The sequence below is a fragment of the Lathamus discolor genome, chromosome 7 (genome assembly GCF_037157495.1).
Source record: "Lathamus discolor isolate bLatDis1 chromosome 7, bLatDis1.hap1, whole genome shotgun sequence".
In the NCBI taxonomy this organism is placed as follows: Eukaryota; Metazoa; Chordata; class Aves; order Psittaciformes; family Psittacidae; genus Lathamus; species Lathamus discolor.
In genome coordinates, this window is record NC_088890.1 from 16690519 (window position 1) to 16714533 (window position 24015).

Genomic DNA, 24015 nt, shown 5'->3' on the forward strand with positions numbered 1-24015 from the left:
TTGCCAGAATAATTTAAGCCAGTTTTCCAAACAAAACAAAACAAGAATTATAACCGGAAAACCAAAGTCTAGGCCAGGCCCTGGCAAATCCCATGTTATATAGCTGAGTGAGGGGAAAAAAAAAAAAAAAAACAAACAACTTTGGATAAAGGAATTCATTTTCCTATTTTCTTTGCCCTTTGGATTTGGAAGTTTCCTTTCCCGCTTTGTGGGAGGTTTGATTTTTCCCTGCTGTTTTATTCCCATTGCCTGTCTCCTCCCCTGACACAGTGCAATTCCTACTGCTCTCCAGGAAATCAGATAAGCAGTGCTGCAAGCGCTGCCATGCTGTTCAGCACCGGTCAACAGGGAATATTCAGTGGTTACTGTTGTCTTTGGTCTTCTTCCTATACATCACACCTATGGACTCCTTCTCCATTTAAGGGTGCAGAGAAACTAAAACATGGAGGGGATAGACAAAAAGTAAAGTTTGGTTATATTTGATTGCAAAATCTTTGCTGCATGATGCATGTGGTTGAGAGAGAAGTAAACCTGAGTCTTGTCACCCAGGTTGGTCACTGTTGGTCGGTTCATAATGCCAAAGCAATGCAATCCCACCTTTCCCATCTCTTTCCTTCGCACACAGCACTGCCGGTTTGGGATGTGTGTGCCCAAAGAGCGTGAGACACCAGTGATAGATGGAGCATGGGGGACGTGGAGCCCTTTTGGGACCTGCTCGAGAACCTGTGGTGGTGGCATAAAGACAGCAATACGGGAGTGCAACAGGCCTGAGTAAGTGTATGGAGCTATGGGAAGCACTGGGGAATAAAGTTGGGAAAAGCAGCTGGGTTGCCCAAATGGGCTGAAAACCCCTTTGGTTGTGTGCTTTGCCTGGCATGGACAAGGCATCATAAGAACCAAGGGGCTACATCAAAAGGAGCGTGACCAGCAGGTCGAAGAAGGTGATCCTGCCCTTCTGCTCTGCTCTTGTGAGACCTCACCTGGAGCATTGTGTGCAGTTCTGGTGTCCTCAGCATAAAAAGGACATGGAACTGTTGGAACAAGTCCAGAGGAGGCCACGAGGATGATCAGGGGCTGGAGCACCTCCCATATGAAGACAGGCTGAGGAAGTTGGGGCTGTTCAGCCTGGAGAAGAGAAGGCTGCGTGGGGACCTCATAGCAGCCTTCCAGTACCTGAAGGGGGCCTATAGGGATGCTGGGGAGGGACTCTTCGTCAGGGACTGTAGTGACAGGACAAGGGGTAACGGGTTAAAACATAAACAGGGGAAGTTTAGATTGGATATAAGGAGGAAATTCTTTCCTGTGAGGGTGGTGAGGCACTGGAATGGGTTGCCCAGGAAAGCTGTGAATGCTCCATCCCTGACAGTGTTCAAGGCCAGGCTGGACAGAGCCTTGGGTGAGATGGTTTAGTGTGAGGTATCCCTGCCCATGGCAGGGTGGTTGGAACTGGATGATCTTGAGGTGCTTTCCAACCCTAATTATTCTATGATTCTAAGGAGGAGCCAGTCATAGATTTGGTTTATGGGTAAAGTGCATTGAAAAGGGATCCATTCTAAGGAGAAGGAAGAAAAAAGCTAATATCTGTGTGGGTTTCATGCCCCCTGTTTTCCTGAGGAGGCACAACCAGAGTACCACTTCCAAAGGTGTTTTTCTTTCTCCAAAGTTATGGATCAGAAAAGATGGAGAAGGGAAGGAGCCATGGTTTTATCCATTTTTCACCATTTTGCAGCTGTTTCTACAGGCCACTTTATACAGTTTTCTACCATTTCACTCCTGCTTTGGCTAGATTTGCAGCTTTTGGCTGCTATTGCAGCTGATCCTTTATACAGTTATATGTCATCTGGTGCAGACTAGCCAAAACTCAGCAGAAACCTGTGTCCCGTTGAAAAGTGGCACTCAGAAATGATTGCCATCAGACTGGAATGCAAAATCCTGCTCCCTTGGAAATGGCAGGGATTTTTGCCATGGGCTTCAGGGAAACAAATGCGTGGCCAGCAAAACAGTGGTAATAGGCTGAGGAACTGTTATGAAAACACCCTGTTTACATAAATTGTGAACTGTGCTGGTGGTTGTTTAACTGCCTCTGTTCAGCCCACAAGAGCAAGAAGGGCTGGGCTGGTTGCTTTCTAGGGTTTCAGACATAGAGACGTGAGTGCTCAGTAGAGCTGGTTGGACTGAGGGGTTTTAAAAAGAATGAGCAGGCTCGTTCCACCTTCTCATCATTGGTGTTGGACACCTTTCTGCGAAGGAAACTGTCATCAGTGATGTGCCAGTGACAGTTTCATCACTGCTAATGGGAGAAGGGAGTGCTTGTAGCTGCAGCACCAGTGGTAAAGTGACAGAAGAGCCTGGCTAAGCACAGCTGGGCAAGTGCTGGAGGAGAAGGGCTGAGGTTAAGGGGGTAGGACAACAGCACAGTAATTAACATGATGCTGAGAAGCACATGAGTGCAAAGGAGTTGTCGTCTCACTGTGCTGAGTCAGCACATGCCATATGGTCTTCAGTAGCCATGAAGAGACAAAACTAATATGTTTTTCCACACACAAAACCAGCTATGCTATGCAGACGAACCTTTGGATGCTGTCAGTGAGATGTATCCCTCTCTTCTGGAGAGGCATCTGTTTGGATTGATAGCTTTTTGTGGTAGAAAATCTTTATCCTAAAGGGATTTTGAATTCCATCTTCTCTTACAGCTAGTGTTTTGTATTTTGGTGTTTCATGAGTCAGATTGCTTTGGCTGGGATTTGCAAAAGCACCTAAATGCACTCAGCACCAAGCTGCCTGTGAAATCACATGTGGTTATCATTAATAGCAGTCATTTTCCAGGCCCCCTTTTGAGAGCTGTGTAGCTGGCAATGGCCTCTTCTCCAGCCCCTCACAAATCCTGTCCTAGCCCAGTCCACAGAGCTTTACACCGACTCTGTTGTTTTATCCCTGTAATTTGACATCATAGCGTGGGCTCCCACCATCTGCGTCCCTGTTATCAAAGGGCTGCTGAGACACTGCGAGTGATGAGACACTGCTGGCTACTCGCCTGCCTTTCCTGCTTATCAAAGTACTTCAACATTACACAGCATTTCTCCTCTATATAGAAGGCAGCAAGCCCAGCCCAGATACCTTGAGTAAGGTCTGAAATAGTGTTCAGTAAGTCTTTTGTATTCAAAGATGATTTAGCTTTTTAAAGTGTTTTCTGTGCACAAGGATCTAGGGAGGGATCTTGCATGCCAATAAAATACTGTGTTAAACCTGGCATTGAAAATGACACAAAATAAAGCTGCAGCTCTGTAATGTGCTCTGACACTATGTGGACAAGTATCTTGCAGGGCTGTCGGAACAGCTGTAAGCCTCCGAAATGGCAACAGACTGTTCTGACATACACTGAAGGAATGCATTTGCTAACCAGGCCAGACTTTTCCCACCAAGATTGCCCTCTTGGGAATTTGAGGCTGGATGGTACAGACAAAGCCTACGGCTGTGGGGCATCACATTAGAGGGTCTGTGGTGCAAGCCCTGGTTTTCAAAGCAAGGCTTAGCTGCAGAATTGTGGGGAAAAGCCATATTTCATAAGATATCAATACCGGGAGCCTTGTTTTCAGGAACGGCTTTCTGGATGGGGGACTGTCGTCTCTGGATGTGAGTCAGATCACGTCTGCCTTTTAGTCCATCACGGAAGTATCCACCTGTGCTGAAAGCTGTCTAAGCTCAACATGTAAACACATCTATAGATAACTATGCTGGCCACTGGCAGCACTTGTACCAATTCCCTGTCCCAGTGCTTCCCAGGATGCTGCAAAAGAGAGCTCAGACTGATGTGTGCACGCTAGAGCTTCACAGGTTTTTCTGCAGAGGCACATAGGCAGATGTGCAGATGAGCACAAATGCTCCACAAAATGCTCCAGGGGCATTTTGTGACAGCCTGGGTGTTCCCTACAGAGCTGCTGCCTGTGGGGCTCAGCTTGTCCAAAAGATCCCCAAAAGAGTGCTTCTTGGTGAGGTGCCTGTACCTGGTGCTCCTGAATAGCTAAGAGTTGGGTGCTGCCTTAATGTCTGCAGATTAAAATACTCAATATTACTAATTGCAGATGATGCATTAAGCATCTGGTTGCCCAGAAAAGCTGTGGCTGCCTCATCCCTGGCAGTGTTCAAAGCCAGGTTGGACACAGGGGCTTGGAGCAACCTCCTCTAGTGGAAGGTGTCCTTGCCTGTGGCAGGGGGTTGGAGCTGGATGGGCTTTAAGGTCCCTTCCAACCAAAACCATTCTATGATAAAAATATTACATTGTGGGAAGTATCCATATTTCTTCATGACACTGAAAAATGATATTATATAAGGCTGACTTCCTTTGGTGGTCAGCTCTTACTCACACTCTGGGAAAAGCAATTCTGCTTGAAAAACACTCTAAAGCTCTCAGGGTGCTTTGGGGCTGTTTTGTAGTGTGAGCAGTGTGAGTGTGCTTCAGCCCCAGACACTGGCTGTGGGGAGATTTACTGCCACAGTTAGGAAGCAGACAGTTTGCAATACAATGGCATCCTTCAGTTTGTGGTGTGTCCATGTGTTCAATGTTATCTCAATCTCATGGGCCATGTAGAGAAAAGGAAACTGTAAGGTAGCTTGGAATCTTTGGATTTTGTTAGACTTACCGTTTAAAAGCTCTTGTATGTTCTTCTTAACTAACTTACTATTTAAAAGTTTCATTTTTATTAACTTGATCTATGTTGGAAGCAATGTGGGTACCATAAAAATGTTGTGATTGCAGCTTTTTTAATGAAATGCCCTGCCAGAAGTTTGTGTCATTTAAAGCATGCAATAGTCCTGGGCTGTGCCTAAAGACAAATCCTACCCCTCTGCATTTAGGGTAGGACTTAAAGGGTCTGCACCATGGCAGTGTGGTAGTGAGGAGAGGATGCTGGCAGGAAGAATCCCATGTGTGTAGCAGGTGATGCTCTGCATCTCACCCACAGCTGCCAGGATCAAAGAGTGGTTTGGGTTGGAAGGGACATTAAAGATCTAGCTCTAACTAGAAGTTGTAGGTTTAGTGGCTATTTTGCATCAGAGGCTGGAGCTGAGCCAGATGTTGTCCTGAGCTTCGAGGGCCACTCTCTGCCTCTGTATATGCGGCCCACAGTTAGGGCACAGTGGCTTGGGACGCTTTGGATGCTTTTGCTCTCCATTGACTCCTCTGAAACTGTCTACTAAAGGGTGAGGGTCTCACATCAGCAGGTGGAGACTTTCCCATGCCAATGGCTGAGGTGCATCTTAACTTCATCTCCCTTGAGTGCATGTTGTATTTGGTATAATTTTTCCTTTCTGGACAATTACAGCTTTGCCCAAGCTGACCCTGGCAACATGTCATCCGGATGGCAGTATCTTTCCTTCTATATCATAATGGGAATAGCAAAGCTGCCTGGGTGGTACTGCATATTGACAGAGGTAGCTTGTAGAAGCCTTCAGCATGCCCTCCCAATGTCATTTAAAGTTTTGGGAGAGAGCAGTAGAGGTGGGGGGGGGTGGTGGTGGTGGTGGTTTGGAACATTTAAAGCATGGTGCATCCTTTTTTATCTTATTATTGCAATTCATTATATACATAGAAGGCTGCACTTAGTCCAAACATATGAAATGTCCTTTGAACAGACAGTAAATAGCTTTTATCCCAAGGGTACTTTTCCTTGAAGTGAGGTGAAAGGTACTAGAGGTGAAAATGGGTCCTCACCAGAAAAGTGCCTTCTGCTGAGCAACTCTGATGCCATCCACATGCAGCTCACTCCCATACTGCTGACAGGGGCTGGAGTGGGAGAGGCTTTTTCATTCCCTGAAGGGAGCTGTTATCTGGTAAAGGCTCCATCTACACAGGAGGACAAAAATAGCTTTATGACTACAGCCCAGAATCTGGGAGTTGCGAAATTCAAAGCCTCTTCTCCTTTCTGCTGTGGTGTGTAGTTATTTGCAACCCAGGAGGTCAGGCAAACCCTCAGCCATCATATTCATAGGATCGGTGGGGTTGTGGGGGGATGGTCCCATATGGGATCCCTTAGTGTGAAACTACGTCCTCAGATGGGGAGGAAGATGTTGCTCTTCCTCTTTGGCTTCTCTCACTATCACTTTTTTTTGGCAGAGAGCAATTATTCCTATTTTCATCCCCTTTTAGCACAGCATATATGGTCCTTTTTATTGGGCACCTGCCTAATCTTTCCTGTTTGTCAGTCTGGGATATTAAAGACATGCACAGGGACAGAGCCCAGAATGGTGTCACAAATCCTGGCTGTGCTGAATAGGTTGCAGAATTGGAGACTGCATCTCATTTCCAGCCTGATTTTGTTTCTGTAGGCCTAAAAACGGTGGGAAATACTGCGTGGGGCGCCGCATGAAGTTTAAATCCTGCAATACCGAACCATGCTCGAAGCTGAAGAAGGATTTCCGGGATGAGCAGTGTGCTGACTTTGATGGGAAGCACTTTAACATCAACGGGCTGCCCACAAACGTGCGCTGGGTTCCCAAATACAGCGGCAGTAAGTGGCAGGGGTGATGCAGATCCTGCCTCCTGGATTGCAGCATCAGGGTGATGGTGTTTGGATAACGTGCTTCTGGTTTTCCTCTCTCCTGTCCCCAGTCCTAATGAAGGATCGGTGCAAGCTGTTCTGCCGAGTGGCAGGAAATACAGCTTATTACCAGCTGCGGGATCGAGTTATTGATGGGACGCCCTGTGGCCCCGACACCAATGATATCTGTGTGCAAGGCCTTTGCCGGGTAAGTATTTTCCCTCCTCTTCAGCAAAGGGTAGTTGCAGCTTTGCACATCAGGCTGGTGCTTCTGCACCTTGCTCTACCCATTTGTTGGCATGCCCTCTTCGTTTGGGTTGTAAAGACCTTTAAGATTGAGTCCAACTGTAACCTAATACTGCCAAGTTCACTATTAAACCATGTCCCCAAGTGCCACATCTATACATCTTTTAAAAACCTCCAGGGATGGTGCCTCCACCACTGCCCTGGGCAGCCTGCTCCAATGCTTGACAACCTAATATCCAATCTAAACTTCTCCTGGCACAATTTGAGGCCATTTCCTCTTGTCCTATCATTTGTTATTTGGAGAAGAGACCAAATCCCACCTCACTCCATCCTCCTTTCAGGTAGTAGTAGAGAGCAATAAGGTCCCCCTGAGCCTCCTTTTCTCCAGAGTAAACAGCTCCACTTCCCTGAGCTCCTCCTCACAGACTTGTTCTCCAGACCCTTTGCCAGCTTTGTTGCTCTTCTTCGGACATGCTCAAGTGGAGGAAGTTTGTACATCTGCCCTAAGTTACTGAGGGTTGTGGAGGTCTAAGCCTGAATCCAAACGATGCTTCCTTCTATGCGCTGCCCTGGTTCTTCCCGGTCAGACCCCAGAGCACTTTACTTTTCCATTCACAATTATTTTTCACACTTTTCTCTATGGAAACAATTGATGGAGGAAGTTTTCTTTAGCAAAGGCATCGCCTGGTGCAAATACAGCTCTGATTCTTGCTTTGTAAGGAAGCCTTTTGTTTGGAAATGGTGTGGGATGGCCACACTGTTATTCAGCAGAAAAATGTGGGGAAGCAAAACAATTTGTGTCACAGCAGCCTTTTGCATACACAGCTTTTGTGCGCCTTAATTGGGAGGTTTGTAAATGCTGTTCTAGTCTGTATTTGCTCAATCTAGTTTTTTCAATGTCTCTCTTAAAGCAAGCTGGATGCGATCATGTGCTGAATTCAAAAGCGAGAAGAGATAAATGTGGTGTTTGTGGTGGGGATAATTCTTCATGCAAAACTGTTGCAGGCACATTTAACACGGTGCATTATGGTAAGAATCTGTTGCTAAAAACTTTATAGTGAAAAATGCGGGTCTATAAAAGCCATTACCACACTTAATCGACAAAAAACACTGATGTAAAATGCAAACCCCTTCTGGCTATAGTATATTCTATTTTATAACTATTTATGCTATCCCTAAATGAAAAGTATCAGCTTGTGTAATGTGAGGTAATTTCGTTCATTTCCCTTCCCCCTGTAAAAAGCAAATAAAATGTCTGCGTAACAGCCCTCGCTTTTTGTTAAATCTTTTCTAGGCTATAATGTTGTGGTCCGCATCCCAGCTGGTGCAACCAATATTGATGTGCATCAGCACAGTTACTCAGGGAAGCCAGAGGATGACAACTACCTGGGTGAGTTGCAATCCTTGTTTCAGTCCAGAAATCTGCTTTATTATCTGGTTGTGGCGATACATCTACTGGTGATCTCTGCAAGAGAGGGTGAAGAATTCATTGAAAGGAGATGTTTTCTTATTGAGAATTTCTCGTATGTCTATCAAACACGCAGCTTTGTTCCTTCTTTTTGTGCATGCCATCCTTGATGGAAAGTTTGGGAGGTTCACATTATAAGAAATATCCCATTATAGCATCTCTGGAACTGGAGGGACTATTGAGCCTGCGTGTGGGTGGCAGCTGAGGCACAAATTGGGACCAAACAGACTTCCAAGTTCTTCTGGAGCCTCCTCATCACGACCTAATACCTCTCTGCTTTCACTGTGCCTTGGCTTGAGACTAGATATGGCATACCCTGAAAGACATGTGTACAAACAAACTCAAAGGGAAATTGTTTGCTGTTCATCTAAGAGTGATAATTCTGATTTCACTTAAATTGACCCCTTCTTTTCCCTGCCTGACAGCAATACATAAATGTAAAGAAACACCCTGCACCAAAGATACTGGCTTGATTTAAACCCAACAAATAACTTGGCTTTTGGCCGTTGGACATTGGTAGTCACTGTTACCTCTGGGTATGTCTGTAGAGGCAGATGAAAATGCTTGGAGTGCTGTGTTAGACCAATCTGCAGTGCACACATATGGCTTAGGCCAAGTGATCACTGTAACTGGAGATGTTAAAAATGGGACTAGGTTGATGGTTTCTAGCCCATTGAAGGTAAAGGAACTCACTTGAGAAACGACTAGAGGACACTTGTGCACCAAAGAGAAACAGCGCTTACAGCTTTGGCTGTCTGAAACATCATCCATGTGGCTGGACCCTTCATTCAGTCCAAAAGCTGAGTGGATCCTCCGTGTCCTCATTCCCAGACTGGGGTCATAGAATCACAGACTGGTTTGGAAGGGACCTTAAAGCTCATACAGTTCTAACCCCCTGCCACAGGCAGGGACACCTTCCACTAGAGCAGGTCCCTTGCACGCTCATAGCCGCACTGCATCATTTTGAACATTCACAGCAATGAGAGATGGTGCAGGATGAATGCACATCAGTACCAAGAAAACCTTACTGAGGTGTGATAGTTTTCCATCCTGGAGGAGGGAGGTATATTTTGTTATTCCTCTTGTCTAGAAAAAGCATTCCTCCCCATGTTGTGCTGATTCCAACTTGTTCACCCCAGAAGGAGCCCCAAAGAACTTTTCAGTTCGTCTTGGAGGGCCTTTAATCTTCTTGGGAAGCAATGAAGTCAAATCTTCTTTAATGTTGCTTTAATATTGCTGGGAAAGCATCTCTTCATATTAGGCCTGACTAGAAGCAAATGAGAAGTGTGCATGTGTTCACTTATTTTGCAGCTCACTGAGTGTGAAATCTTGGGCCCTCAGTACTGAGAACCTTGTAGTTGCTTAACAATTTAGGAGGAATTTGATGTTGTCATCAAGTCCAAGACGTGTACCTACTGTTGTAGGAGATACAGTAAATGGGAAGGAATCCTTTAATGAGTTTTACTACTGCCTAATGACATTAGAGCCTCCAAAGCATGGAATTTAGTTGAGTGTAGTGTCTGTGAGCTTTCCTCCATCTATGTCTGTTTGCTACAGAGCACTGTTTTACTTCATTATCTCCCCTCATTCAGTGTAAAACCCTTCCCTTTGGTGTTTTGGTGTTAAGTTTGGATTTTTCAGTACAGAGTCTTTGTAGTAATGTAGCTGTGATGGGTGAAATGGTGGGGAAACTAACTTAGGAAATTAGCTACATAATCGCATTAGTGTGAAGCTGTGCAGCAGACTGCTGTTTTCAGGAAACTGTTCCTTTTATAAAGCATTTAGGCTTTAAGCCTTCGTTGCTTTCACATACCTTAAGATTTGGAATAATAAAAAGTACAGAGGGAGGAGGGAGAGGGGGAGATACTGACCAAACTCCCTATAATTACCTACCAGAAAATGACATTTGGGCAATTAGGGTTACATACATTTACCCTAAGAACACACCTGGCAACAACAGGGAAGCCACCCTATCCACACAGCTAACAAGATGTTTTGGGCAGGATTATTTCTGTGGAATATGGGGGGATACAGGCAGTGTGTGCTGTGTACAGCAGCCAGCCCCACATGCCTTTTGGGTATCTCTCTGCCCTGGGTTATGGGTGAACTAGTTAGAAACAACTTCAAGCTTTCAGCCTTGGTTTTAATGAGTCTTTTGAGTGGAAGAAGGACACAATGTCTGTAAGAGCTCTGCTGCTCTGTTTACATCCTTTCTGTCTGAGAGTGCAGTGGGCTTTTCCTCTCACTCAAATGAAAAGGAGCACTGAGAGCACAATCCATGTTATTACGTACGTATGAGTTAATTCTGCCTCTTTAGTTCTTGTTTTTTGCACCTATGCAGCCTTATCTAACAGTCAAGGAGACTTTATATTAAATGGAGACTTTGTCGTCAGTATGTTTAAAAGGGAAATCAAAGTTGGGAATGCTGTGATCGAATACAGCGGATCGGATAATACTATTGAAAGGATTAATTCTACAGATCGGATTGAGCAAGAAATAACGCTTCAGGTGAACTATATGTTGTGTGTGGAAAAGTCTGCCCAGCATTACTGGACTGAAAACAGTGGGCAGCAAAGGCTCTTCATTTATCTGCTTCATCTTTTCTCCTCTCAGGTTTTATCAGTGGGCAATTTGTACAACCCTGACGTTCGTTACACGTTTAATATCCCCATTGAGGACAAACCTCAGCAGTTTTACTGGAATGCATATGGCCCGTGGCAGCCCTGCAGTAAACTCTGCCAAGGTGGGTGCTTGGGAAGGTTGTTTTGTCCTGGATTTGTCTGAGATCTGAGCAGTGCTGTCAAATCCCTCTCTGTTTGATTTCTTTGAGAGTCTCACATTATGGGTGTGATAGTTTCCCTGTAGTAGTAATGTTGTACAAGGCCTTGTTGCACTGCTTTGCTGCTTCTTGGTTTCAGAGCAGGGCATCTTTACAGCCCCTCTGAGCTAGGTGAGCCTGGCAGCCTCATTTGCACTTGAGTAAGATCAAGCACAGGAGAAGTTACGTGGCATTTCCTAAGGCAGCAAAGGGCATCAGGGTCTGGTTTGGGGTCTGACATCCAGTTGTTGCCCCCGCCAGTGCTGGCTCTGCTAAACCCACAGCGCCCATCCTTACCCTTGCGTCATCTTATCTGTGTTAACCCCCTTCTGCTCTTCTTATAATCTTAACCCCCTCCCTGTTTCTGAAAGAGATTTAAACACATAATTAAACATCTCCTAAGTGCTGCTATAGAAGGACTAAGAGAAATAACTGATTTGATTGCTTTCCTGTATGACTCAAACAATGTCCCCTTTTTTCTGTGTAGGAGAACGAAAGAGGAAACCTGTGTGTACAAGAGAGTCAGATCAGCTCACGGTGTCAGACCAGCGATGTGATCGAATTCCCCAGCCTGACCCCATCATGGAGCCTTGTAGCACAGAATGTGAATTAAGGTGCACTCTACTCATCTGTGTCTATACATATACATAATACATTTATTGTTGTTTACTCCTCTTCCCTTTTTCCTCTCACCAGAATTCCTTTTCTTACCAGCCTGTATGAGATCTAGAAGCAAAAGAAAAGGATTAGCAGTTGCCTCTTTGTCAACCAAGAGGGACTGACATCCACCAGCTGTGTTTTGAGAGGCACTTTTCTACATTTTCACATTTCTCTTGTTGGATTAATCAGTGCTAACTATAAAAAAAAGAAAGAAAAAACACCTAATATTGAAAAATCTCCCTGTGCCTTGAAATTTTCATCTGCCTGAATCAGAAATGCTCAGCACCATCCTCCAAACAGCCTGCTAAGACGGAAAAACACATGCTCAAAGCAAAAGAGTAACTAAGACTTGGATTTATCACCGTTTGCTGAAAGCAAAGATTAAGTGTGGAGCAGGTTTGGGGCTGTCCCCAGACAACTCCTGGCAAGCTGGAATTGATAGAGCATAGTCTAAATCATCACAACCCGTTTTCCTTTAAAAAGCAATCTGTTTTCCTTTCTGGAACTTAAATATGGTGGCATTAAACGGCTGCTGGTGAAGGAATTCAGATGGCCGTGTTTCCCAAGGGGTTTCTCTGTCTGTGTTCAAGCCTGGGCTCTCTATAGGGGCTCTATAGGGGCTGTAGGTCGGGTTGTCGAGGTAACAGCTGTTGCCATTGCAACAGGTTGGAAACTTGAGAAGGGCAAATGCAGGAGTTTGAAAGCGGGCAGGGATGTGAGGGCTCCCGCTATTCAGGAGCTATTGACTCCAAATCCCCTTGATCTTATTCTTCTCCTGGCTGTGCTGAAGTTTGCTCTCTCGGCTTAAGAGCAAGGCTCTTTGCTCCCCACACAGGCTATCGCACCAGCCCAGGGGTGCCCAGCACCTCCTTTCCCAGGAGGCATCGACTCCTGTTGACTCCATTGTCTCCGACATCTCCCTGGATCAGGCCACATGTCCAGCATCTCTTGCTGGAGATGATGTGGAGCAAGGGTGAGGCTACCAGCACTATTCCCTGCTGTCCATCATGGGAAGGAGGCAGCAGGATAGGAATCTGTGTGTCCACAGGGAAAATCTCTAATCCCCACTGACACCTCTGGGGCTGTTGTGTCTTGGAGCAAGTCATTCACTCGCACTTCGAGTAGCTGAAACTGTTCTACGGACATTCTGCCATGGGAAGTGCCTTTCAAGCCTGTGCAGATTGTTTTATGATGCTGTATTATTCAGCCCTTAGTTTTTAGAGGCCAAGATGGCACCCCCTCAAAGCACATGAGGTGGAAAGCCTTCAAAGTGCTGCTCCTTGCTTGGCCACAGACTCCCCAAGGCCACCTTGCTTGGTCCCACAGGTTTGGTTTGCTGCTTGTTAGAGAGACCTAGTGACAGCTCCTTCTGCAAGGAACAATGTCAGCATTGATTGCCTTAGAGTTTTGGAAGCCAGAAAACATTGGGAAGTATTACAAAGAGCCAAAACTTCAGTTAAAGGGTGTATATTCATAGAATTGCAGAATGGTTTGGGTTGGAAAGGACCTTAAGATCACCCAGTTCCAAACCACCTCACCCGAGACCATGTCACCCAAGGCTCTGTCCAACCTGGCCTTGAACACTGCCAGGGATAAAGCATTCACCACTTCTTTGGCCAACCTGAGCCTAACCTCGTTTGTATCAAACACCCTTTAGCACATTACCTGCAGGGTCCCAGAGCCCCACCACTGATGTTTGCTCTCCTCGGCTCAGGTGGCACATCGCGAGGAAGAGCGAGTGCACGGCCCAGTGTGGGCTGGGGTACCGCACCCTGGAGATCTACTGCTCCAAGTACATCAGGCTGGAGGGGAAGATAGAGAAGGTTGATGACCGGTTCTGCAGCAGCCAGCCCAAGCCCAGCACGAGGGAGAAGTGTACTGGAGACTGTAACGTGGGAGGGTGGAGGTATTCAGCCTGGACTGAGGTGAGAGATGCTCAGTGGTATGGTGAACACGGTCTCTTTTCTTGTACAGGGATGTGTCAGGCTGTTTAGTTTGCAAACAACATTTTTATAAGAGCTGGCCACAGTGAATCTGCTTTCATTGCTTTTCCTGGAGGATGCTGTAGTTGAAATCAGTCTGGTACTCCTTATTTTCCTCAGCTTATTTCCCTTATTATTCCTTATTTCCCTCAACTAATTTATGCCTTTAAGCATCCCAAGGTCTGCTTTCATTATGTTAAAGCTCTGCTGGTTGTCTTAGAATCTCAGAGTGGTTTGGGTTGGAAGGGACCTTAAAGCTCATCCAATTCCAACCGCCTGCTACAGGCAGGGGCACCTTTCACTAGACTAGGTTTCTCCAAGCCCTGTCCAGCCTGACCTTGGACACTTCTCCCATGAAAGCCAGCACCACTGCCAGGAATGGGCAGGACATACTATCATCGGTAGAGGACTTCTGAAATTTCTATCCTGTATGGCTTTTTGCTTTTCCATAAACAAGGAAATTCCTGAGTTCGGGCCTGGGACCAAGAGAATGATGAGCCTGGGGCTTTTCAGGGAGGGCACAGTGATGCGGGTGGGTTCTGGCTGGTTAGAGGGAATTAATCTCTCTTAAAATGAGGATGAGCAGCAACCATTTGGGAGAACTGAAAGGCAGTGCTTGTAAAAGTAATAATGGGGTTATAACCCAGAATGAGTTTGTGAAACTCATTGCCATGAGCTTTTATTAAGCTTAGCAAGATTGGCTTTTTAAAGGAATATATAGAGTAACAGCCTGTTACTTAAAGTACAAATTGTTCTTCCAGAGCTTTTCTGCAGACTCTTCACAGTCTTGACTGCAAAGGGGGTGAAGGCCATAAACATGCTCTCAGCCCATAATAGAGTGGCAGAAAGTATTTACTCAGTGTTTCTCCTTCCCAGTGCTCCAAGAGCTGTGGCGGGGGCACGCGACGGCGGCGAGCCATGTGTGTGAACACCTACAATGATGTCCTGGATGACAGCAAGTGCAGTCAGCAGGAGAAGCTGACAGTGCAGCGATGCAGTGACTTCTTGTGCCCTCAATGGAAAACTGGCGACTGGTCCGAGGTAGGTGCTGGTCACCAGGGTGGGCTCACACTGAGGGGATGGTGCATGTGAAGAGACATCTCTGTCCCTGCCCATCCATGGTGTTTTGTTGTGCCCCAGGGCATGGTGGCACCATGCCTCCTGCTGAAGGTCTCCCTAAGCCTGAACACAGGGAGGCTTGAGACAGGCAGCAAGGTCACTGATCAAGTGGGTGTTTCCCTCCCTGCAAAGCCACAAGGGTTAATTCCTCTCCAGTCCTGCAGTAATTTCTACCCAGTTTTTCCACGGTTCCTCCATGTATTTGGGAAAAAAAATGCTCATTTTCCCTTGAGATTGTCCTCATGAGCCCTCGCAGCACTGCCTGTCGCTGGAGGGCAGGATTTTTCCCTACTAATGTTTTGTTCAGCCTTCTGCCTGCTGTTTATTAGCGTTACCTCTTCCACTGCTGCTGGTGTCCTTTGCAATGCAACAAAGCCACATCTTGATAGGCTTTTCTCTGCAGCAGGAGCTGGGATACTCGTGAGCAATCTTCAAAGGCTGCTTGTCACCTTTGAGGCCAAATGGTTCTTGGTTCTATGAATCACATTCTTTAAGAAAATAATGACAGCAATCGAGTGGGAACAGGGATTGTTCTCTGCAAAATATCTCTTCTGGGTCAAGCTGCCATCATCACAAACACACATGAGCTGAGACCCTTAACATGCACACTCGGAACCCGAACAAGTCTTCTTGCAAACCTTTGCCTTATGTTGTGCCCCACAGGGCAGTGCTGGGCCTTTGCTCCATGTCTCAATGCAGCTGGAAGTCAAGAGCCTTTGTGGTCTTGCTTTGCCTGTGCTGAAGGGTTCCAGCCTGGCTGTGCTCTCCATGCTCCAACCTCCGTGGTGGACCAGCTCCTGAGAGCAATCCTGTCTCGATAAAAGAAACTCACAAGTTTTTCAGTGCACAGGGTCTGTAAGCAGTGACTGCAGTAGGTCTCCAGGGCTAGGGCTGATGCTGAGCCGTTAGCGCATCCCCAGCACCGCCTGAACTTGCGCTTTCCTCCTCGCAGTGCTTGGTGACCTGTGGAAAGGGGCACAAACACCGCCAGACCTGGTGCCAGTTCGGAGAAGATCGATTAAATGACAGATTTTGTGATCCTGAAACGAAGCCGGAGTCAGTGCATACATGCCAGCAGCAAGAGTGTGCTTCGTGGCAAGTGGGGCCATGGGGCCAGGTACCACAGGGTTCCTCAGTCCATGGGACCAGGGTGCTGATGGCTGAGGCTGGGTACTATCCCTTCATCCAAAATCAAAGGCATTAACTGCATTAATTGATTTGCACAGCAGAGCAGCCCTCTCTTCGCTTGGGTTCAGCAGATGGGCAGCAGTAACAGTACCTGCCCTTTGTGCTAAATTTAATCTTTGTCATACTAAATTGGCTGTGATTGTAAAAAAAAAAAAAAAAGGGTTTCCAAGGTTACACTCTTAAATCCATATTTAGGCATGTAAATACATGGCCTAATTTTCACAGCAAAGCTGCTCCCTTTGAATTGCTTTTGCTGCTTTTAATGTTTTCCAGTTTCTGGGTTGGTGAGTGGTTTTTTCCCTGTTAGAATACAAGTCGCTCATTTCTCCCGGAGTGTTCTGGCGTATCCTTTTCCACAAAGCTGTTAGCTCTTGACTGAAAAACACAGCAACAAACCCAGACCAGTTGTCCCAGTAGGACTGATTTCCCATCAGCAAAATTATTCATTAGCTGCTTGTGCTACCATGGGGCTGAACAACCAGTTTTGAAGAAGGATATGATGCAGGTTCTACCAGACTGTGATTTACTGTGTGCAGCAAAGTTAATCATTTAAATGCTCGCACCTTCATTCCCAAGGAAGCAAGTGAAGCATGCGAGGCTCTCGTGGGCACAGCGAGTTAAAACTTTGACCTAATTTAAAGCTGAAATGCATGAAGTGGAGAGAAACCAGGAGGGAAGCTGTGTTTTATTTTTGCTGCTTGTGCTGCGTGCCTAAACACGGGCTGGGCTGATTAATACTGGCGGAAGCAGCTACTCAGACCCAGCACTTCTTTTTCCCATCTGTCCTCTCCCAGTGCACGACGACTTGTGGCCAAGGCTACCAGATGAGAGCAGTGAAGTGTGTTGTGGGCACCTACGTGTCAGTGGTGGATGATAACGAGTGTAATGCTGCAACCAGGCCAACAGATACCCAGGTAAATCCTGCCATCCTGTCTCCATCTTCTGACAGTGTTTGTGTGGAGGTACTCCAGCTGCAGTTTCAGGGCTCTGAATGCCAGTCCATGCAGAGCAGTATCTTAGTTTTCTACGCAGCTATTGAAAAGGTGTAGCACAGCACTCTGATATGGTATAAATGGGACAGAGAAGCTATATTCAGGGGTTCCATCCAGACCCTCTCCTAACGTGGTTAACCTTACACTCTGAAACACCAGATTTCCAAAAAGATGACTTGTGGGGGCATCAGGACTTTGTGGGACTTTGCTCATGGCTTGTATCCATGGAGCTCTAGTCACAGGATGGGATGTGTGAGGGGCTGTGCAGATTCAGAGCTGAAGCTGGTCACTAAGAGCTCATGAGCTAAAGAAGCAGCAGAAGATGTACATGGGAACAAAACCAGAGACCAGAAGGATAAAATGAGACAGGGCTTACCAGCCTCAGAGGTTGGGGTCTTAACACAGCAGACATCTCCTTTGGCTTGCATGGGGTACGGGATGCCTGGCTGCAGCCTGGGCTTACTTGGCTGCAGGACTTTTGCTGTGTGGTACCAAATGATGGCCAGGGGCTATCATTTCTTGCCTGCTGCATGTGACAATATAATGTGCCAGCTACAGTTCCAGATACATCCCTTGGGCCAGATGAATTAAGAGATGTTGCACCCATTGTAAATTTTGCTGAAGAGACTTTCCCATGCTGTGTTCACTGGTACTTGGAAGCAAACACGTACATTCCCATTTCAAGCAAGGGGTGTGTCCAGGGTGTCTGAAGGAGTTGGATAGAACAGACAATTACCATCCATCTGTAATCTAGAAGAGTTGTAGTTCTGACGCCCTGCCCAGCTTTAGTCCTGTGTGACGTATAGAATCATAGAGTCATAGAATGGTTTGGGTTGGAAAGGACCTTAAGATCATCCAGTTGCAACCCCCTGCCATGGGCAGGGACACCTCATACTAGACCGGGTTGCTCCAAGCCTCTTCCAACCTAGACCTGAACACTGCCAGGGATGGGGCAGCCACAGCTTCTCTGGGCACCCTGTCCCAGCACCTCAGCACCCTCATAGTAAAGTCTGACTAGGGCCATAACATTTAGTAAAGGGCTGGTTTTGCTATGTCTGGAGATACTGTAGCCAAGGGGTAACAAACCCACTTGTCATCAGCCGTCATTTGGCATGCACATCTCCAGTGTAAGTAAAATCACAGCAATGCGGAAATCATTGATGCCATTTGTCCAGAGCTGCTCTCTCTCTCGTGGTGACAATCAGTATTAATTTCCTTTTCGGCAATGGCTTACTCATAGGCTCATGGAGTGAAGTCATGGCTATTCATCATTTCTGTCACCAGACGTCCCAGGAGGCCCAGAGCCCTCCTGTCAGGCACTGTACCAAGGCTGAGCAGAAGAACATGACCATCCCCAAAACCTTGCATGCTTAGTGTGTGGTGAATGTGTGTATGGATATAGGTGGTCTGGTGTGCAGCAGGGCATCAAAGGGTCACAATCAGCTCAGTAGCTTAACCTTTATTAAGTGTGCTGCAGGTCTTGTGCTGAAGGAAGGGAGCTTTGAAAGGAGATAAAGTTGCTGATTTGCAGATGTGTTCATACCAGAACCAGAAAGTCTCTTAATGAACTTTCATCTTTTGCTTCAAAAACATCTGGTTTTAATGCATGGAGATGGCACATACTTATGGGGATCCCTTTTGTAGAGTTCCTAATAAGTCAAAAGTCCACTGAGGTTCCTGCATATGAAGCCCTGGGGGTGTTGATACCAAGTTTTGCTGATTCACCAACAGGACATGAGGGAAAGCCTGCCAACCCACAAGCACACAGGTCACATTTTCAAGACATTGTGTGTTGTTCGTAACTACATTGAAGAGGAGGTGGTTTAACTGCAACATCTGCAAGTTCTTCATTTCCCTCTTTTCCCTCATGTATTTCACATACAGGACTGTGAAATAACAGCATGTCCTCCCCATCCTAATAGTCCTGAAGCCAAGAGATCCCTATCAGGCATTCAAAGGACACAGTGGAGATTCGGATCCTGGACACCGGTAAGCATGTGGTTTTAATAGTTTCAGCATTATTTTACAGTAGACAATGTGATATTCTTAAGAGCATTTGACCAACTTTTCATTCCAAAGCCCTTGTAACATATATCAGGAAAGTTTCTAGTGGAGTTCTTGTCGCTCTTCCCTAGTGCTCCGCAACATGTGGGAAGGGTACCCGGATGAGATACGTCAGCTGTCGGGATGACCAGGGCTCTGTGGCTGACGAGTCAGCCTGTTTCCACCTCCCAAAACCATCAGCCACAGAAATGTGTACCGTGACACCATGCGGGCAGTGGAAAGCCTTGGAGTGGAGCTCTGTAAGCAGTGCGCTGTCTCTTGCATTAGAGCCTTGTAGACCTCGTTGGTGGAAGTTAATTAATTTCATTAGTGTTTCATTAATGTCACACTTGCCCTTTTATAAGTGGGGAGACTAAAGCTTTCTGCTGTTGGTTATTAGCAGTAGCTCTCTGATTTTCAAAGCTGCAAATGTGACCATGTCTCCTTTTCCCACTGTAACGCAGTGCTCAGTGACTTGTGGTCAAGGTAAGGCAACGCGACAAGTGATCTGCATCGATTACAGTGACCAGGTGGTGGATAGGAGTGAGTGCGATCCAGAAGACCTCCCTGCCACAGAGCAAGACTGCTCCATGTCTCCTTGTCATCCAAACAGCCATGACTATGGCAGGCCCATCCACCCTTTCCTCTATCCGGATCATCGCCTGAAAGTGCACCCTGGAGGCAGCCTGAACAGAAACCGTGCACATATACCAGGAGGCAATCAGTGGAGGATTGGTCCCTGGGGTGCTGTAAGTGACCTTGTTTTCTTATTGCTGAGGTTTTGTTTTTTTCCCTGGGCTATTCCACGTTTTTCTTAAAGTCAGCACATAGGGAAGAGAGAGACCTTTCTCCCTGGTGTCTGCTCTCTGCTCACACAAGTGTTGCAGTAGGGCACAAGTATTGCCTCTCACACTTCGTATCTCCAAGACTCACTAGTCAGAAAGCTAATGGCATCATTTTCCATGAGGCAAAGGCCAGCCTCTGCTTCTTGGCCATATCCTGGGACATATACAGCTGCACAGAGCTGTTGCCGAAGCACAGCAGAGCCTTAATGCCAGTTCCTCTCACCCCAGCCAGTTGCAGCACTTTATCATGGAAGTCCCTGAAGGGAATTAAACACAAATGGGATGTCAAACACTGCATTAAAGGCAGTAGAGATTACTCACCTGCTTAAAACTAGGCTTGGGTTTATTTTCTTTGCTTAGTCAGCACCTAAAGTCATTGCACTGCTATTAGTAATAGCAGGGTTTTGAAGTTAATAATGCCTGTTAGCTATATTAGACTTCTAGCGGTGCATTCCCACGGTGCAAGGCAGTGGGAAGAAGCTGGGAATGCAAAATTATTCCTGGACTCAAAGAAGCCATGGGCAATTGTGTCTTCCAGTGCTCTAGCACGTGTGCAGGGGGGTTCCAGCGGCGGGTCGTGGTGTGCCAGGATGAAAATGGATACACTGCAAATAACTGCGACGAGAAAAGCAAACCCGTGGAGCAGAGATCGTGCGAGTCTGGCCCCTGTCCTCAGTGGGCTTATGGCAACTGGGGAGAGGTGAGTGCAGCATTCATCCTGCGCAGGGGAAGGCTTTCATTAGGGATTGGCTGAAAAATGGGAGAAGAGGGGGGATATTGTGGTGATATTTATTAGAAAGGTTGGAGCTTGAAAGGCAGGCTTTGATAAATGAGTGAACCCCAGCAACTGCTTGGTGGTGTTTCGCTTTCCATTTGTCATGGGGAAACTTTCTTCCCAGGCAAAAGTGAATTCTATGAAAAATGAGATTTTCTTTTTAAGAGAAGTTTAACTGAAGGCCTTTTTTTGTAATAAAAACACTGCTCCCTTCAGCACATTAATTTGAGATGAACTATTAGGATGTTAACCTCCAATATCATGTTGGGTCTGGCGGTATCATTGTGGAGCAGCGTGAACAGCTTTGGGAAGAGAGAAGCTGAAGTAGCTGATGCCTGTCTGACAACATGCAGCTTGTGGTGGGGGGCATTTGGCCAGAGTGGGTTGATTGGGAAGAGAAACAACTGTTGGGTCTCAGGAGGTGGTAGTCCTTAGCATGACTGGTCAGCAGTGTTTCTGCTACCCAGGCAGTGATTGCTGTCATTTGCTGACTTCCAGTGCACAAAGCCATGTGGAGCAGGGACAAGAACACGGCTGGTGGTGTGCCAGCGCCCTAATGGAGAAAGGTTTACAGATCTGAGCTGTGAAATCCTTGACAAGCCACCAGACAGAGAGCAGTGCAATGTGCAGGACTGTCCTAGAGATGCTGCCTGGAGCGCTGGTCCTTGGAGCTCGGTACGACCATAAACTCTTTCTCTTTGTGAACCGTTTTGTGGATATCCTGTAACAACAGATTTAATTTGCTTCAAACCAAGGTGCTAATGCTTCGTGTCTTAAAACTGCACTTAAAGAGGATTATTGACAATATATTCAGAATAACAACTGTTCAGGAAGGGCTGACATTAAGGGAGCTCGAGTCCTTTAATTTGAAAGGCACTTTCTGCTAGGTAGCCACTTTTGTCCATGTTATTATGTTGTTCAAGCTCTGTGCATTATGAGTCTTGGTTCTGATGGAGTTCTTTGCATATGGATTTAAATCTGACATTTAAGCAGTACATTGCCATTGAAGTTAAATTGTTCTGGTATTTAATGGTAATACTGCACTGTGCACCTCCTGCTTTACCCAGTTGTGTTTTCTCTACCAGAAGCAAGATGACAGGGGAAAATCGGGACTAAATTGCATTGACTCCCAAGCATGTACAAGTGTGTATAGATGTGTGTGTATGTCCCTACCTGCCTGCACACACAGCTATATAGAAGGACATTTGCACTCACACCTTTACTTTTATTTCTTTCCCTGTGTATACATGAGTGTGATGTACTGTGTAAATGCACCTGTAAGCTATTCTTGTGCGTCTCTGGTTCTGGAGAGCTGTTGTCTGACCTGATCTCCAGCTTCTGCTCTAGAAATCATTAGATCAGCAAGGTGGTGAAAGGCTTAAAAGGCCTGGGAGTTTTCTAATAACAAAATAGTGCTTGGAGCAGAGGTGTCTTCTGGTGCTCCTTTGCTGCTGGAGGAGTCTGCTACAGAGACACTTTTGTGAGGGCAGGAGCAGCCCTGAACCACAGGGCTGGGATGCTGTTGTGGGCCCTGCAGCTTTGAAACGCTCCCTGCCTAGAGCAGCACTTTCTGCTCAGCACAGGGCCCCAGTGTGCATTGGGGCTGTGCCCTGTACAAGGGTGAGTGCTGCTCAGGATGCTCCTGGTGCACTGGAAACCACAGACCTGCCAGTTTTGGAGTGGCCTTCAAACAAATGTCAACCTTTATTGCATGTTTTGTTATAAAAGCATTTGAAGAAGATTTAAAAAAAAACCTTAATTTGACTTAAAAGCACTTTATATGCAAAAAAAAAAAAAAAAAGAGGCCTGTTTGTAATGTATTGGACTTCTTTAATTGTCATGGTTTGAAAAGTCATCTTACTAAAACATAACCACACTGGTTTCTGTGGGTGCCTTCAGTACCACTCCTCAATATCCTTACCATACCTCAGTGAGCTATGCAATAGCCATCAAACTGCTAAACTGGCATTTAAACGGTGCTTCAACCAGTACAAGGGACAGTGATCTGAAATACTTCATTTGAGGTGCTAATGTATCACTTGTATGCTGATATAGTTGGTGCTAAAAATGAGCGAGGTGAGCTAAACAGAGCTAGCGACCTGTGCGGTGTCTTCCCAGTGGAATTACCAGCTGGGAGTTGCTGCCAACCTTTTGTTCCCTGTGCTGGACCATTTGCAAGAACCAAAAGTATGGACAGAGTTGTGTTGCGTTTTGGTGTCGCTCAGCATTCAGCCTCTTCACAGCTGTTCAGGAGCAGGCTGCGGGGCTGCGCCCAATCTTCTCTGTCGGAAATGCAGGGTGCAGTCCTCGTGGTTTGGTTTCTGGTTGTTCTTTTTCTACCTAGGAAAAATCCCTTTGACTTTACTCGTATTAGCCTTGGTGAGCTATCCTTCCTTCGTCTCCTGCGAGAGGGTGGGATGTCAGGCAATCAGAGGGCAGAGGCATCCTTCCCTGCCTGCAGCATCTCCTCCCATCTACCCATGGGGCTCCCACAGGGAAGGGGCTGCAGGGTTGAGCTCCATCACTGCCACAAAGTGACTTGATTCAGTCTTATTACCGAGGTGTCCTTTGGCTCTGACGTAGGGGACCCAAGAGCTGTTTGAAAACTGAATTGTACCTATGGGGCCAACAGGGCTCCGTGTCCCTCCTGCAGACCACTCCACATGTATGTCTACCTCGTGCTACTACTGTAGGTAGTAACATCCAAATTTTACTTTCTTTAGTGTGGTATCACCCGGATTTGCTTTAGCTCTGTCATCGGTTGCAAACATCATTCTGTCAGCTGTACATACTTCATCTGTTGGGATGGAGTGTCACTACCATATTTTTTGGTCACTTTTGAAACAAGAGTATAGTATTAGCTGAAACTTTTCAGCGGTATGGATTTATGTATTTATGTAAAAGTGTATTTATTTTTCCAATATTGTTATTTAATTTTATATAAATATTGCATACATTTATGATGTTTAATGTTAATGTTGAACAGTGAAAATTAAAGACAAATAGAATGTAATCATAAATGAATTTGTATAATGATTTCTTGAGTCTTTTGCTAAATTAAGATCATATACCTAGTTTTGGTAACTTTAACTAAATTTTCTGAAATGCTACTGCGATGTTCCATCTTTTGACTTGCTTTTCTTTTACTTGCTGTGTTCTCCAACAGAAACTGTCATTCTCAATAATTAAACACAGTTGAAAGTATATAAATTACAAAGTTTGGATAACGAATTTCTTGCAAGCATCACATTGGCTCAGCTTTACTCAAGTTTCAGTGAAATTAGTATTACAAAATATATACAAATTAAAGCAGAGAGAGTCTGAAGAGTCCAACACCCGCAGT

At 46.0% G+C, this 24015-nt stretch overlaps 1 protein-coding gene across 6 annotated transcripts in view; it reads left to right on the forward strand.

Moving 5' to 3' along the window:
* ADAMTS9 (ADAM metallopeptidase with thrombospondin type 1 motif 9) overlaps positions 1-24015 on the forward strand; it is a 91045-nt gene that overhangs the window by 24271 nt on the left and 42759 nt on the right. For all 6 annotated transcript variants that reach the window (XR_010614260.1, XR_010614261.1, XM_065687101.1 and 3 more), the window contains 17 exons: positions 626-771; positions 6325-6506; positions 6608-6744; positions 7694-7811; positions 8077-8172; positions 10592-10758; positions 10864-10993; positions 11556-11682; positions 13443-13653; positions 14587-14751; positions 15782-15946; positions 16812-16931; positions 18894-18998; positions 19145-19312; positions 19517-19801; positions 20436-20597; positions 21171-21347. Coding sequence is in view for 4 of the 6 variants with exons in the window: in XM_065687101.1 (XP_065543173.1) it covers positions 626-771; positions 6325-6506; positions 6608-6744; positions 7694-7811; positions 8077-8172; positions 10592-10758; positions 10864-10993; positions 11556-11682; positions 13443-13653; positions 14587-14751; positions 15782-15946; positions 16812-16931; positions 18894-18998; positions 19145-19312; positions 19517-19801; positions 20436-20597; positions 21171-21347 (2661 nt within the window). In the remaining 2 variants the exon portion in view is untranslated. The remainder of the gene's footprint in view (positions 1-625; positions 772-6324; positions 6507-6607; positions 6745-7693; positions 7812-8076; positions 8173-10591; positions 10759-10863; positions 10994-11555; positions 11683-13442; positions 13654-14586; positions 14752-15781; positions 15947-16811; positions 16932-18893; positions 18999-19144; positions 19313-19516; positions 19802-20435; positions 20598-21170; positions 21348-24015) is intronic.